Source organism: Gymnodraco acuticeps, unplaced genomic scaffold (assembly GCF_902827175.1).
Source record: "Gymnodraco acuticeps unplaced genomic scaffold, fGymAcu1.1, whole genome shotgun sequence".
NCBI lineage: Eukaryota > Metazoa > Chordata > Actinopteri > Perciformes > Bathydraconidae > Gymnodraco > Gymnodraco acuticeps.
The window spans coordinates 5,539,747-5,557,246 of NW_022992250.1; the positions used below are offsets into that span (position 1 = coordinate 5,539,747).

General features: G+C 40.9%; 1 protein-coding gene across 1 annotated transcript in view; it reads left to right on the forward strand.

The window, feature by feature from the left end:
• LOC117540198 (transcription factor COE1-A-like) overlaps positions 1-17,500 on the forward strand; it is a 44,460-nt gene that overhangs the window by 14,218 nt on the left and 12,742 nt on the right. The window contains exons 7-11 of the mRNA XM_034206752.1: positions 2,850-2,931; positions 4,090-4,231; positions 5,557-5,690; positions 7,178-7,304; positions 14,394-14,482. Coding sequence (XP_034062643.1) covers positions 2,850-2,931; positions 4,090-4,231; positions 5,557-5,690; positions 7,178-7,304; positions 14,394-14,482 — 574 coding nt within the window. The remainder of the gene's footprint in view (positions 1-2,849; positions 2,932-4,089; positions 4,232-5,556; positions 5,691-7,177; positions 7,305-14,393; positions 14,483-17,500) is intronic.

Sequence of the window (17,500 nt, forward strand, 5' to 3'; positions counted from 1 at the left end):
AAATAATGAGCAATATCATCAGATCAGAAGGGAGATAAGCCAATGATAGATGGAAATGATTTGTACTGTGAAATTGTTAAATTAATACATAGGAGATCGTAGTGGTGATTCAGTTTATGGTTTAAGACGTACATGTCTTTCGCCGTTAGATGTGAGAGATGTTCTCATTCCCCTTTGCAGAAATATTGGTCGGCTAGTAATCAAGGAATGTTTTGATTAACAAAATGTGTTGCACTACCTGTATTGTTAGTATCTTGTGTTTTAACAAGCACAAGATAGAAGTTTCGGCTGACTGCAGATTGTAGGAAGTGGCAGTGAACTGTGTGTCTGTAACAGCAAAGAAGAAAATATATAACAAAATAAATTAGGCTTAAAAACTTAAAAAGATCTGGTCTGATATTTCATTTCAGGGTACCTTTCAGATACCAACCGTCAAAAAACAGTTTTATTTCTTTCCCATATAATACATCTGGAAATTATATTATGTGGAACAATTTTGAAACATTGTATGTCAAGTAACATGAGGCCAGAGATTGCTGTGGCCCTAAAAAGTGAATAAGCTGCCAATGAAACACTGAACTTTAAAAACATGTAAAAAATAGAACTAAATGGTTTCATTTCCAGTACCTGGTTTGCTTTATGAGGTTTAATGCTGCTTTGTACTTTTACCGGTATACATTTGCTAAGTTCATTTGATCTACATTTCACAGACATAAAGCACTACATGAACCAACAGATTTAGAACTTGAGTACAGTAATATTATGGTTTTCTTACATGCTAGATATTTGAATGCAGGACTGATGAAGTTTCTGTAAAGATCTCAACTCTTCTTACGCCGCTGCTTTAGTTTTTTTCCTATTTCAGGCAGATGAGCAGAGCGTGTGAGCTTCCTTTAAACAGAGATGTTCGGTGGAGGGTCAGCTGAGGTGGTCGTGTTAACGCTATGCTAGTGTTATGAGAAGGAGTAGACAGTGGGAGGTCAGCAGGGTCACCGTGGCTGTCCTCCGCTGTGATAGGCTGTCACCTGGGGGTGAGGGGTCAAGATAATTAGGCATGCAGAATCCCAGCACCAGTGTTCCAACGAAGCCTGAGCTCGTTAACGCAGAGTTTTACACTCAGACCTGCCACTGGGCTGTGCTGCACCGCCACACACGCACATACACTCACATGTGGAGTACATGTTTGCACACACACACACACACACACACACACACACACACACACACACACACACACACACACACACACACACACACACACACCAAGCGCACACCTCTGCATTGTTCTGGTGGTCCAGTACAAGGGCTGTCATCTCTTGAACAGTAGAGCACCAGGCTCTGCCACGGGGGAATTGAGGTGATGCAAAAAAGTTGAAATTATTTAAGCATGGGGTTTAACTGCATGAAGATAAATACAGAGAGGGGACACAATGGGAGGAAATTAAATATAAAAGCTTCGCTCTCTTTGTGGAACTTTCTAATATAATATGTTGTTGCTACAAAGAGATGCTGATTTTCCTTGGTGATCCTCAAAAGGTGGTGCTTTGCTGATGTGTGACTGCTTTCTAGAACACTATGAGAACAATAGGAAACTAATGTAATCTAGAAAAGACAAAACCTTTTTGCAACCGAACTTGGGCTGGGCGATGTATCAATCAAATATCACTTTTTTCTTTTAAATCCCTCAAAATGTATTTGCACCAATATTGTAGGGTTTACTTTTGGTGCTTTATAAAATATATACACAAGGAGATTGTTCATAAATATTGATAAGTAATGTGGATATAATAGTTAATTGGGTTATGGCAAATACTAGACCAGCTATACAGTCTGTTTGTTTAAAATATGAAATCACTGTAGTGTAATGTAATTTAAAAACAGGAAAATACGCTTACTTTAAGTTATCTAGTTTTACAGTATATGACGATATCGATATATCAATGTGTTGTCCATCTCTAGTACGAACACAAAGCAACAAAAGAGAATCAGAAAGACATAGAATTAGGTTTATACTCAGAATGCAACGTAGAGGAATCATCTCCCTGCGTGTGAAGTTGTGTTGCATTTATTGAGGTTTAACACACAGATGTAACAAACATAAACGTGTATGCATGTGTGTCGGTCTTTGTTATTGTGCGAGTGTGTTCTGTTGTTTCTGCCAGGCCGGCCAGCTGGCTCACACCAAAACACAACCTGGATGTGTTTGTTAGCTGTTGATGGCCATCTGGGTGTTTGATTTACTCTGTAATATAGATTCATGACATATGGTCCCGTTTCAAACACCCAATGTCAACATAGTTCCCCTTTGCTTAAAGCATTGACATCAGGGTTAGTGTCACCTCTGTAGATTTTAAAATCTATCTTTTCACATGTTTTTCACTGTATATGAATCCTAACCGACAAGGTTTTAATCTATAAGCAGCCAAAAAACAGAGAAAGGAGGGTTTTAAGAAATATGATGAAATATGGATTCACAAAAACATTTTTGTCACATTTTTTTTTTTAAACTGAAGGTTCAACTTAAGATTTTCAAAACATTTTACTTGCTCACCAGTTTTGTTGGAGTGTGCTGCTTTATTTGCCTTTTATGTTCATCTATCGCCTTTATGTGACATTTCAAGGCCATCTCAGTTCGCATGGATTTTTTTCAACAAATAGCTGTTCCGCATATCCACAAGGAAATTCATTTTTGACTTTCCAACAGTGTAAAATATGAATTTCTATAGCTGTATTTTGGGTTCTGTCTGTGTTGGAGACTGACCTTGAATTCACATGTATTGAAGAAAATCAGTCTTTACTCTGGTCTCATGTTAACCCCCAAATATTGCCTGTCCTCTCTTCCTCCACAGATTCTTCCTCAAGTTTTTCCTCAAGTGCAACCAGAACTGTCTAAAAAATGCAGGAAACCCACGAGACATGAGGAGGTTCCAGGTACAAACCACAGCACTTTTTTTTACTCTTCTCATTTATTTCTATCTTTTTCTGTGCATGTTTTCATGTCCTAAGTCTCTATCTTCTTTGCCTGTGTTTCCACATGTAACAGAACACATAACTTTGGGGTTTATTGTAACACAAACACAGGAATGTGTGTGTTTCTGTAAGTAAACAAGCTATCATCGGCTTTACAGGAAACATGAGACCCTGACCCTGACTAGTCAGAACATAAATATACACACAATGCAGGGAGAAAGAGAAAAGGGTGTTGGAGGGAGAAAAAAAGAGGAAAGAGGAATTGGAAAGCAAGCAAGAAACCCAGGATGTTGCGGGGTTTAGAATAAGATTTAAGGCAGTGCAGACTTTATTATTTCCTTATCTTCATGGCCACAACACAATCAGGAAGACACCACTTGAGACTGAGTGGAGATACTGGACGCACAAAAGATAATGATAGATTTATTACTATGGCACGTGTGTGGGGTTGTGTGTGTGTGTGTGTGTGTGTGTGTGTGTGTGTGTGTGTGTGTGTGTGTGTGTGTGGGGTTGTGTGTGTGTGTGTGTGTGTGTGTGTGTGTGTGTGTGTGTGTGTGTGTGTGTGTGTGTGTGTGTGTGTGTGTGTGTGTGTGTGTGTGTGTGTGTGTGTGTGTGTGTGTGTGTGTGTGCGTGCGTGCGTGCGTGTGTGCGTGCGTGTGTGTGTGTGTGTGTGTGAGATAGGACCGACAGAGTTGTACGGTAGCGAATGTGTGACAGTATCTCTGCCTCTAATTGTGCAGCTCTATTGTAGTGGAACCAGAGAAGACAGCTCTGTTTCCCTGGGAGATAATTAAGGGCTGGACCCATCAGGAACTATTCAACAGAGGAGGATAGACACCACACACACACACGCACACACACACACACACACACACACACACTAAGTGTGTGTTCAGTGTGATGGTAATAGCAGTGATAACGGGTTACATTTAAGGAGCTTTTCAAAGTTTCACGCTTTAAGTCCTCCTTGCTATGATCTCTAGACCCCACACTCTGTAATTCCCCTTATTTTTACTCTTCCCCCCTTTTCTCACCAAACTTTGTCCTCTTTTATATAACCTTTTTCCTGTCTCACTCTCTTCCCTCCCCCACCCCCCATCCTGTCCTGTCCCTCTTCAGGTGGTGGTATCGACTACAGTGAGTGTTGATGGACATGTCCTGTCAGTCTCCGACAACATGTTTGTCCACAACAACTCCAAACATGGCCGACGGGCCCGCAGACTCGACCCCGCGGAAGGAACGCAGGGATACCTAGAACATGGTAACACAAGAGTGTGTGTGTGGGTGTGTGTGTTGTGTGTGTGTGTGTGTGTGTGTGTGTGTGTGTGTGTGTGTGTGTGTGTGTGTGTGTGTTTGTGTGTGCCTGTCTGTCTCTCTGTCTGTGTGTGAAAGTGTGTGAGCGTAAGCAGCATGGCCACCAGATGGTTGATGGTTTAATCCTATCAGGTGATTCCTGCCCCTCCATCTGGCTAATCCAACCCACCCCACACACACACGCATGCATGCACGCACACACACACACACACACACACACACACACACACACACACACACACACACACACTAGGTCTAATATCCTTATGAGTCTTTTTTGCAAACACACCCAGACTAAAGCACATTGTTGGTAATAACACACACACTTTTTAAGGAGATTTGGCTTTTGACAGACAAGCTTTTGTTGTTGTGATATGTGTGATATATGTTTAATTTGAGCTGATACTCACTCCCACAATGCTGGAGTGACATAAAGCTGACTGTATCCATTCTGTTTGAAGTATTACGATTCATGCTGAGCTTTCTGTGTGTGTTTATCCATGTCATATCATTAGTTTAAAATGAACTACCATAATCTCATGTCAGTCGGGCTTTGGGATAAATAAATAAATGAACAGTACAAGTTCTCTCTCTTGAGTATCACATTACGTGAAACTTGTGAGAAGTAGGAGAAAACATGAACACATGTTTCTCATCTTCACTGGATAATAAAAAAAAGGATTTCGAACTTGTTTTTTTAACAGCAATAAATTACATAAATACATATTTTTTAGCGGCTAATTTTTATCTCATGCGGCCTGCAAAGACATTTGCAAACGGTGTATGTTAGATAGCACCAAACACTAGCAATCCTCAGATTTTAAGTGAATCTCCCCGTCCATAATAAAAGCAGTCTTGCAGTGTTTTCATTTTCAAAGTTACATTTATTCTTATACTGTATGTTCTCCCTGGATGTCTTTAAACAATAAGCTTTAAAAAGTCCCTCAAGAATTATCAAATGGCAGTTTGACCATGCAAATAAAACAAGCATCCTCTCAGCACCTTTCATTGCACTGAGCTGGACACTTTTCAAGGAACTTCCCTGCTAAAGGACCAATTGAGAAGGACTCTTTGAATCTGCAGCGCATTGAGAGTACAGTATAAGTGTGCTGTGCTAATCTGGACCTCTGCCAAAAGCCAAGGGTGTAGCTTGGAGAAATATGAGGTGCATTTGCAACATGGATGAAAAGGACTAGATTCCTGTTTAGAAACTAATTTCTCTTTTAAATGATTTTTTTTATTTTTATAAATGTTCTTCTCTCTTCCCTCCAGGCTCAGCTCCCTGCATTAAGGCCATTAGTCCCAGTGAAGGATGGACTACAGGAGGCGCTACAGTCATCATCATAGGAGACAACTTCTTCGATGGTCTCCAAGTCATCTTCGGTACCATGTTGGTTTGGAGCGAGGTCAGTTTGTCAGAAATCATCATCCTTTCTCAATGTTGTTTCAACCCCTCAACTGTGTGCCTCTGCCCTCGACCGTTGGAAGTAATTCAATCTGAAAACATACTTTCCCTCATGGCCGGGCTCTTAGCTGCATGTGATCATGTGAATGTGTGTGTGTGTAAATGTTTGTCTAAATGAGGTTTGCCTCTCTAATGAGTCCCCCCCCCAACAAGCGACCGCCGCCCCTCTCTACCTTCCTCACCCACACACCCTCTTACTCTTTCTCGGTGGAATACTGATCAAATCAGCACATTTTGATAGCCATCGGCCTAATGCTCGCACACACACACACAAATACACTGTCGTACTTTTCCCCAGCGCAACTCCTCTACAGAGTGTTTATTTGTCTTCTGACTCCACTCACCGTGTGTGCCGAGCGACCGTGGCTCCTTTCCAACAACAACACCCAGTTTGTGTGTGTTTGTGTGTGCATACGCTGGCACACATGGATGGGTGTGTGTGTTAAGAGCTGAGGGGTTTGTTTACAGTGTTGAGAGCCACACTTACACACACTAACATGTGTACAGAGTCTCAGTTCAGTTCAGTTCAAACTGACCTGGCTCTCTTGGCGTTCCTCGGACAGCTTTAATGGATTATTTTGGCCAACCGAATGTTCCATTTGCACTCAACCTGATTATTGATTCCGAAGCGTGAAAACACGGTTTGAGAAATGTGTCGGTGGGAAGAGATTGCCTTTCTGCCAAGTTCTGTTTGTCTGCAGATTTCCCTCCTACTTGCAGATTCCTCAAACCTGAGCCAAGTAGTAAAAACTGTTTTTGAAACCCATCCATGGAAATGCTATAAAAAGTTAGTGTTTGTCACGTACAGCCGTGTTCGGTTCAATACAATGATTCCTCTTTATCTAACATCAACATAGGTGCTGGAAAGTTTGATTGTATCTGAAGTGGTTGTATTGTCTGTTGTACAGTAGGTCAAAAGTCCAGTAACACAATACAAATCACATACAGTAATATGTATTTTAACAAGATTATGATGAATACCAACCCGTTTAAATTATTCAAATATATTCTACATTGGATATAAGAGAACCTCTTCAACTTAAATGTGAACTGAATGAGAAAAAGGAAACCGTGTTTATTCAATATTTTGAATCAGTTTGATTAACTAAAAACACAGTTTACAAGTGTAATGCAATACATCACCAACCCACTGACTTAAACAAACATTTAAGTTGTGCTTACAGAATAATTTACAGCAACAGTCACAACTTGATCCATAGTCCGATTTAAAAGAAAAATAGGCGTGTAAACAACAGAACCAGTTCAAATCAAGATTCTGTTGGAAATCAAACTCTAGAAGTTGTGTCAGTGCTTTTTCTGATTTTTTAACAACGGACCAAACACCGGTTGCATTGTCCTGACGCAGAGCTGCATAATTTGGTGTGTTTGTGTACTGAGTCTTGGTCCGCCTTTTCCTTCCTTCTTCAGTTGATCACGCCGCATGCCATCCGGGTGCAGACGCCTCCCAGACACATCCCCGGGGTCGTCGAGGTCACTCTGTCCTACAAGTCCAAACAGTTCTGCAAAGGCACACCAGGAAGGTTCATATACACAGGTAAGTCAACTGTACACACGAATGAACACGTGAAAATCCACATGTACATGCTCTTGATTCATCTTCCTATTATACACACATGCATTTCCAAACATTTGGACTACCTATGTTGCAAATGTATTATCTTTTCAATTTACACACGGCATCTATTGCACGTCTGTCCGTCCTGGGAGAGGGATCCCTCCTCTGTTGCTCTCCCTGAGGTTTCTCCCATTTTTCCCTTTAAACTGTGGGTTTTCTTCAGAAGTTTTTCCTTGTACGATGTGAGGGTCTAAGGACAGAGGGTGTCGTATTGTCATACTGATATTCTGTACAAACTGTAAAGTCCACTGAGACAAATGTAACATTTGTGATATTGGGCTATATAAATAAACATTGATTGATTGATTGATTGATTTAATGATCTGTTGAGAGTTTTCTTCTATTTTCTTGAGGGTATGATTTATATTTAAAGTCTGCATAATACAAGCTTTTGCTGTTTTTGTCTGTGACTGCATGTGTGTGTGCGTGTGTGTGTGTGTGTGTGTGTGTGTGTGTGTGTGTGTGTGTGTGTGTGTGTGTGTGTGTGTGTGTGTGTGTGTGTGTGTGTGTGTGTGTGTGTGTGGTGTGTGTGTGTGTGTGTGGTCTGTGTGTGTGTGTGTGTGTGTGTGTGTGTGTGTGTGTGTGTGTGTGTGTGTGTGTGTGTGTGTGTGTGTGTGTGTGTGTGTGTGTGTGTGTGGTGTGTGTGTGTGTGTGTGTGTGTGTGTGTGAATGACTTATATGAGTTGCAGTTCAATCCCAGGCCAAACAGTGTTGAACTAATGACTGTAGATTAGTCAACATTAACAACCCACACTCGCTAGAACGCTGCCATAATCAGAGGCTCGTTAAAAGCAGCTACAATTAAACAGTCTGCCCTTTATAGCTCTCCATACTGAAACTATTAGTGAAATCATCCAGAACACCCAGTTTACTTACACACACGCACGCACACACACACATGCACACACTTACACAAGTTAAACATACAAACACACTCAATGTTGGAAAGGAGTGTGTGAATTGTGATTGTTGACTGTGAATGAGCGTTTTCCTGCTAAACTCAGTCAAGGAAGAAAATTACAGAAATGTGGAAGAAAGTGTGTGTCTGTATGTGTGTGTGTGTATTTGCTCATTTTCTTCTCACATACATGTGGAAATGGATAGAGGTGATGTGATGTCTGGTATTGATCCGCTCAACATGGCTCCATCACAACGTAATGATGACGTCATTCCCAGGGAGGAAAGGCAGGAAAGAAAAACAGCTGCTGTGTAAATTCTTCCAAGACATTTAATGGCCGACAGATAAAGATGAGGATTTAAACCTGATCAATAGATATGAAAGAAAAATCCACCATGAATAAATTGTCCCTTTAATGCTGGCGTCAAGCTCATGAAGGCTTTTAAATCTCCGGGAAAATACTAAAGGAGGTGATGAGTTTTGTGTTTCAAGATTGAGCCACAGTCATTAAGACAAGGCTGTTAAATGGCAGTGTTAGGAGGCAACCAGGTATAATAGTGTTCAATGGAATGGATCCGTTTGGTTAGGGTTTGTAGTTAAACTGCAAGGAAATTATTTAGAAAGTTTGGTGCATCCGTCAAGCTCTTCGGTTTTGTTATAGCATGAGTGTAGTTCTTGTTTTTCTAATGCCATTTTGTATTTGGTGAATCTATAGAGTTGTTGTGCGGGGGGGTGTACTGGAATTATTAAGAAAAAGTCATTTTACTTGGTAGTCTTATTATCTTTTTTTCAGATTGCTGGAACTGTTCATCTTCAATTGTTTTGATAAGTAGGTTGAACTTCCGTTTACCAGTTCTAACAGCTAAATATTAACCCAAAACCTACCTGAATAATACATTTAAGAAACACAATGAAAAGCAACAGCAGAAGAAGAATTCAAAAGCAGGAGGAAGGAGTTATTTGTTGGCAGACTAGACAAAGTAAATTAGGAACTCATTCAGAAATGTTTAGTGCGAGAAAATGGACCTGCTGTTAAAGAACTGAATAAATAAGTGAAATAAACAGACGCAAAATATTGTTTTTGATTTACATTTCTTGACCATCTTCGGTAGACTGAGAAAAAGTCAAGTTTTTTTACGGGTAGTGTGAGTGTTAGAAGTTGTTTTAATATCCCTAGTCGGTAGTTTCTTTGTCCAGAGAAAGGTCCAGTCAGCTCCTTCACTGTTCTTTAGTCAAAACATCTTTGGTCTGACCCTGAGGCTAGCCGGCTGGTAATTGGTCCGTCTGGTGTCTAACTTCATCTCCTATTGGGCGGAGATGACCCCGCGTGACCTCGCGATTGGCTGATGGCTTCAACATGTGACCCAGGAAACGCGATCCGTTACTGCGGTTGCCTGACCTCGCCTCAAGGTTGGCTTCTTTCTGGAAGCCGCTGGTGAAAGGTCACTGCGGTGGAAGCTGATTGGCTGTTGAGGTTTTTCAGTGCTTCTTAGCTGTGGTTGCCTCTGGGTGTAAGGACCGAGCAATTAAACACACACACGCAAGTATGCAAAGACGCGCAACGTAAACACACACGCAAAGCCACCCTTGGGTAGGGTCGTGTCTTACACAACTTACCACACACACTTTCAAACGGGGGCAGGAGTTGAAAGTAATTGTAAATCAGGGAGATATGAGGGAAAGATGGTGAGTAGTCTGGTAAACAGATGGTATACCACACACAAACACACACACACACACACACACACAGAAACATACACAAAGTGCCGTATGGCTGTTTCATCGGCCTGGTGGGAAAAATTAACATTCTCGACATCACACACTTCTATAAAAATACAATGGTACAAAGTGACAATCAATAAATGTTCTCACACACACACACACACACACACACACACACATATAGAGCTGATTTATTGTCAATGCAGCTGCATAAGAAAATCCATATCTGAGCTGTGGATAGAAGAAACTTTTAGTAAAAGCTGCAAAAACGTCACAATCTTTGTTTTTTTCTTTCTTTTTACGAGCAATTCACCTTTCATCTTGCAGACACAGAAGGAGAGAAATAAAAGAGATTGAAATATATAAAGACAGAGACAGTAAAACGAAGAGACACATGAAGAGTGAGACAGAAAGGTGGACTTTTAAAACCAGATTGTAAAGTATTGATCTGCCCATAAGTGGATCACACATAAACTGATACACACATGCAGATACACACATGTGCATACACACATATACAAACACACAGAAAGTCACTGAGAGAAGTGGAGCCAGAGAGAAAGAGATCTCATCTCATAAGGGGAAGAATGAAGCAATAATTCAGTGGTATTGAACTGCAGGCTGGCCAGAGAATCGATCTTACCACACCTCCTCCTCCTCCTCCTCATCCTCCTCTTCTTCTCCTTTTACATCAGCTCTGTCTTTCCCACCCAGCCTCACCCTTCTTTCTCCCTTCCTGCTTAATTACCCACCTTACTGTCAAAAGATTTCCTCACAATTGTACAGTTTAATATACGCACATAAGAACTCTTAGACATGCTTTCTTCTCTTGGCCCCCTCCCCCTCTTCGTCTCTTCTGTCTCCCCCCTCCTGCTCACATTTTATTGTGAAACAGGAGTGGAGGGTCTGTCCTCATGAAACTTCTATGAGTATTGATCTGCGGACAGCTCTGGACTCTGAGAGGAGGACGAGTGCGGGCTGGAGGGGGAGTGATGGCGAGATGGATGGATGGGTGGATGAAAGTGGCAGAAGGTGTAGTTAAGAAAGAGGGGGGAGGTAGCAGAATAGAGGGAGGATGGGGGAGGTGGAGGAGATGCTTTAATGGACAGCAGGGTGGCAGATTAAGGCAAGATCAAATGGGTTGAAGCCTCAGTATCACAGACAAATCTGCTAAAGTGTTTTCTTCTGTTGATTAGGTTGTCATATTTATAGACACACACATTTTTTTAGGAACAGCTGGACATTTTGAAATTCTAAAGAATTATAGTAACTATAATGGTATTGGTGGTTACTATTTCACTGTACATATTGGCATATAAAGAGATGTTTATTAATATGCAATCACTCGTGGGAGCTGCTCAGAGAAAGACTTTAAAATTGTCAAACATGTATATGTTGCTAGAAATCACCCCTAACTAAGAGCCTGATTGTTATCAGGAAAGGACCTGGTTGGATCTTGGAATAGTGCCTAACTGCTTTGGGAGTGTATCAGCACATTTTACAACCGTGTTTCTGTTCAGATTAATGTGTAATCCACTAGACCCCTTTGCTGCACTGATACTATTTCTGTTTTTGTGCAGTAAGAAACCTCCAAAGAAAGCGTTGGAAAAACCTGACCTTTTGTCTTCAAAGTACACACACACACACTGACATGAGCCTCCACACACAACGACCTACACATACCCTTAAACACACACCAAGATGCACACACCATCCAATGATTTAAGTAGAATTGTGTTCTATTAATAAAGAGTCGGTTGGAGACACTTTAGGCTTGAGGCAGCGAAACTAGGGTCATCCTGTTATGTACATTATGTGTGTGTGTGTGTGTGTGTGTATGTGTGTGTGTGTGTGTGTGTGTGTGTGTGTGTGTGTGTGTGTGTGTGTGTGTGTGTGTGTGTGTGTGTGTGTGTGTGTGTGTGTGTGTGTGTGTGTGTGTGTGTGTGTGTGTGTGTGTGTGTGTGTGTGTGTGTGTGTGTGTGTGTGTGTGTGTGTGTGTGTGTGTGTGTGTGTGCGCGCACGCGCGCGTGTGTGTTATATTAAAGCTAGCATCGGTTAAACGTCTCCAGAGATGTGCAGGGAGTGTGGATCTGACACTGGCAGTTAATTCTGACAGTTGATATCCCACCGAGTGTTAGGCAGCTGTTTTTCTACTTTTGTTTTTCTCACCATAACTGAGCCTTTTTCTGTGTTTTTTGGATGGATAACACATGCTCTCTTCTCATTCCCTCACCTCCCTTTAAAAAAAATGATTTCGTATATCCCTTGCTTAACTTCCTTCTTTTTTTTTTCCTCAACCGTTTACCATTGTCATTTTCACATTTATAAATCATAAAATCATAAATTGTCCAGAATTTGAAAAAGGAATGTTCTTGTGAGTGTGGGAAGTATTGTTCATGACTGTTAGCCATCTGGTATTTTTACAACTCACAATTCATGAACTTGTGTTTCTAACAAATTGAGTGAATTAGGACATAACAACAACCAGAAACATATGCACACACTCTCACACACACACACACACACACACACACACACACACACACACACACACACACACACACACACACACACACACACACACACACACACGCTACAAGAAACTATTAAACAACATATAAGACATTCAGCTGCAAGTAATTTATCAGTGTTGGATGTGGAAAGTACCAAATATTACTCCAGCTGCACAGTTGAACATCATAAACACACACACACACACACACACACACACACACACACACACACACACACACACACACACACACAAACCATCTGCACCCCACACCTTCATCTCGCACAGACTCTTTTCCTCTTTTATCCTTTAATGGCGACACACTTCAGGCTTCCTAAATTGCTACATTTTTAAAGTTGTGGCTATTTTTGTTGAATGTGTTTGCTATAAAAGTGACCTTACTTTTTGCATAGTAAGTTCAGGATTGGCATGCATACACTTGTTCAACAGTACAGACAAATAAATGCAGAAACACTTTATCCCATCACTGTGACTTACTGAGTGTAGAGCCAACTTCATTGACATGCTGATTAGATAAACACTGTAGAAGGACATAATGGCAACATTAAAGCGAACATTAAGCATTCTTTAGGACCCTTTAAATGTAATCTGCAGTGTTATTATTATAAAGATGCTTTTGACACCATTAGTTACTTTACCAGGTCTCTCCATCTCTGTACATTTGCATGTTTCATTTTGTTGGGCTGCTTCATTTATATTTAATGGGAACAGCTTTTTTCAGTTACAGTTCCTCAGCTAGATCTGAACTGCCAACCTTACAGTCACGAGCAGCTCTCTCACCTCTGATGGGATTCTGAAGGTTTTTAGAAATCATGCTGAGCAGGTTCATTAACTTCCAAACTAGTCTTACTAAAAAAACCTACATACTTGATATCAGCATGGTGCTTGGGAACAAAATGTCACAACGTTTGCTGTCCTGGCTCCAAGATGGTGGAATGAGCTCCCCATTGACATCAGGACAGCAGATAGCTTGCACATCTTCCGGCGCAAACTGAAAACTCATCTCTTTCGACTCCACTTCGAGCGTTAGAACTATTAACGAAGCACTTTTATACTAATAAAGGACTGGCTTACCTAAAGCCAGTTGAGTAGCACTTGAAATGTTTGGCTCTATGAAACCTGATGTACTTATATGATTCTGTTTTCTTCAAGGTTGTGTCTTCCTGGTCGAATGTACTTATTGTAAGTCGCTTTGGACAAAAGCGTCAGCTAAATGTAATGTAATGTAATGTAACATTGGATGTCATCCTCTCTTCTCGTTGCTCCCCCCCACATGCCCCCCCCCCCCCCCCCCCCCCCCACCCCCCCCGCTGATGGGCACAGATGTTGTCTGTCTGTTTATCATGTGCGCAGGCTCAGGTTGAACACCAACAGTATTAAAGGTGCACCGCGTATTATTTAGGTAGAGAAGCTTTTAATAACCCAAGTGCCTCTTCCTGCACTCTAAAACATGTGTTACTGTATTAGTGCAATGTCCATGTTAACCAATCGAGTTTGTTCAAATATTTGTTATGACATTATTAATTGGATATTTTGGTGCAGCATGAGATCACCATTGTTTGCCATAGTTGAAGTGCTTAAATCATGGGCTCTTTAGGCAACTTCTGTATATTTGATCTGCATAGGAGAGCTCCTGTACATGTTGTTGAAGAATTGTAGTACATAAAAGGGTGCACCAGCATTTTAAATGGTTTTAATGAATATATCTGCTTTTTTCTTGTTGTTCCGAGTTTGTATCTTCACGGTTTATTGCACTTATTGTAAGTTGTTTTGGATAAAAGTGTCACCTAAATGAACTGTAATGTAAGGATAAAACCATTTTAACTAATTCCCCCTTCCCATTTGTCTTCTGCAGCACTGAACGAGCCGACCATTGACTACGGCTTCCAGAGGCTTCAGAAGGTCATCCCTCGGCACCCTGGGGACCCAGAGAGGCTGCCAAAGGTAAAGAAAAAACCTCATTCACCTCTCACTGATGTATCTGATGCCTTAACTGGACAGTGAACGATGAACGAGCAAGGCTCCATCCCTTGCTTAGGGGCTCAAAACACAGACACTGATGCTCCTACAGAGATCAAAGCAAACTTCTTAGTTACACCGAGCTTCACTGACTTACAAAACAACAAAATAATTGTATGTTTATGTTTCATTTATTTCTTCTGTCTGTGTTGTTTTTTTATTTCTAAGCAGAATATGTGTTTTCAAATCTCCTGTGGGTTGTGTTTTCACCTCTTTGTGAACTGTGTGTGTGTGTGAGATGCTTAAACCCGTTTACAGGGTGAGCGTTTGAATCTTCTCCAGATCAGAGAGTCATATCTGATTATTTGTTTATCAGCAGGAGATCAAGCAGATTGTTTCAAGGATCAGCAGATGCTAATAATTAGCACCAAACGATGAGCGCTGCTTTGATACCAAGCGCTGTCATCTAGATCCGTACATGCAGGGTGACTTTTCAAAGTGCACATGTATGCGTGTGTTTGTGTGTGTTTGTGTTTGTGTGTGTGTGAGAGCCCAATTCAACATGCAACTTGTCTATCTGGGTGGGCAGGGTCATGACCTTTCAAACAGCTGCTGTTGATTGGCTCCCCGTCCCCACTGGAGCTGATCCAGGATTGGCTGTCTTTGCTGTGACATCATTATAAATGGGCGCTGGTCATGATGTGATGATGGGGCCATGACGTGATGTCATCGCCTCCGGGCCGACACCCTGGCTCCAGCTCATGTGTTAGCAATGTAGCGTGCGTTAACACTTTGGAATCACACACACTTCACACCACATAAAGTTTAGGAAGTCCTGGACTCATGGTCACGAGTATGTATTGCTTTCACTTGTTTGAAGTATGCTGCACTTTACAAGTTTTTTAACAAGGCTCATCTAAATTATGGTTTTAAAACCTGCAGGCAGAAACGGGTCATGTGACTGATGAGGACTAAAGGCTATATTGGTTTTAAAAGCGGATTAGGTGAATGAAGTATTACCGGATGTTAGGACATCTTTTAGAGTAAGCGGTGAGTTAGAAATGGTATAATTGTACAGTATATGTTAACTAATTGATAAAACATAGTTGATACGTTTATTGTGTTCGGATTCATACCAGAATCATAAAATGATGTCTATATTGGCCGATACTGCAGCTCAAGGTTTACGACCTTCCAATGCAGGAAATAGTGTTCCCTTTAGGCTGCAACTAATGATCCATGATCAATTACTCTGGCTATTATTTCATGATTAGTTGATTAACTTTCAGGCTATAAGACATCACCAGGGTGTGAAAAGTGCCCGTCCCAATTTCCTTAAGCCCAAGGTGAAGTAATCAAATATATATTGTATATTGCTTTTGTCCTGCCAGCCCATTTAACATACTAAAATGTTAACACAAGGCAGCACATTTTCATTTAATAAAAAGTGTTGTTTAAGCTTTAAAATAACCACAAAACATAAATTGTGCAAAAGGCTGTAAGAAGTCAACCCATCATAGAAAATGTAGCACTTTGAAAAGCTTTTACCTGTGACCAGGCCCGTTATATTTAGAGCAACTTAACAATTGTGCAGAAAAACCAGTGCAGGAAATGATGTAAGCATCCCAGATAGTTTGATACCAGAAGAGATTTTAGGTTCACGTTCTGGTAAAGACTGAGTCAGAGCAGAACAAGTGACTCACACATGCATTAACACACATGTGCGCACAAACACACACTCTGCATGATTTGTGAGAGATTTACAGAGAGCATGACACACACCTTGTTAACAGAGAATATGTACTGCTTCCACGTTTTCCTCTCTGGATTTCCTTTTTAATGTAGAGGGGAAATAAAGCTTTACCATTCTTGTTGTTATATGTATTCATACAACTCATAATTTGATCCAGGCAATGTAATACAGTAGGTCATGAAGCATGCTGGGAGTGTGGATAAGGAAGTGTTTGCTTAACTTTAAGCTATTCTTCTTGGTTGATTATTACTTTTACATAATATTTATTATGTTTTGGCACTACACTCAATGTGCCAAAGATGGTAAACATGCATTAATTAAGCCAAATACCAAAAAATGACATTCTATTAGTGAATATAGAAAAGAGTTAACATTAACTGTAACATTTTAATTGTGACAGATATAAGGGGGAACATCTCTTAGTGAACACATTTTCTTTTTGGGGCTGTGCTTGACAGGAGGAATAAAATAAAGGAGCATATAACTTGGACTAAATGGGCCAATAAACATCTTATGAACAAGTTATTAATATTCTGAACCCGGCAGCGATATTGGCACTGTACCTTTTTAAGCCTGTTTCTATTTTCCTTAGTCCCTTGGATTACCAATCAATTCTATTTGAAGACACATGATGTCACAGACGCTACTTTGAGGAAAACAATGAGAACCAGTAAACTGCTGGAAAGGCAACCAGAGTAGCAGTAGGATGAATCGATCGGTATTATGTTGGTGATAAAGAGACGTATCGGTGGTGCTAAATGTGGAATATATGTTCCATCATGACAAGATAAAGAGGACATCCTGAGGGAGCAAGAGAAACTACATATTATAATTCAGATTGTTCTGATTAATTTAAACTCTCTAGACACTAGTTGGACATGCGACTGTTTCACCGTCTGTTTACCGCTAACTGTGTCTTACTGTGCTCTCTGTTCAAAACAATGTTCCTCTTACATGTGTGTACCTGATACTGTGTGTGTTCATGTATGTGTGTGCATTAGTTGGTAATTCATCATAGTGGTCGATCGAACCCTGAGACTTTATTACTGTTGCCCACCAGCAGTCACACTGTGTGTGTGTGTGTGTGTGTGTGTGTGTGTGTGTGTGTGTGTGTGTGTGTGTGTGTGTGTGTGTGTGTGTGTGTGTGTGTGTGTGTGTGTGTGTGTGTGTGTGTGTGTCACACTCTTGCCTGCTCGTTGGGAGTATCGATCAGTCTTTTTATTGAAGTTATGAGAGTTTGTTACAAGCAC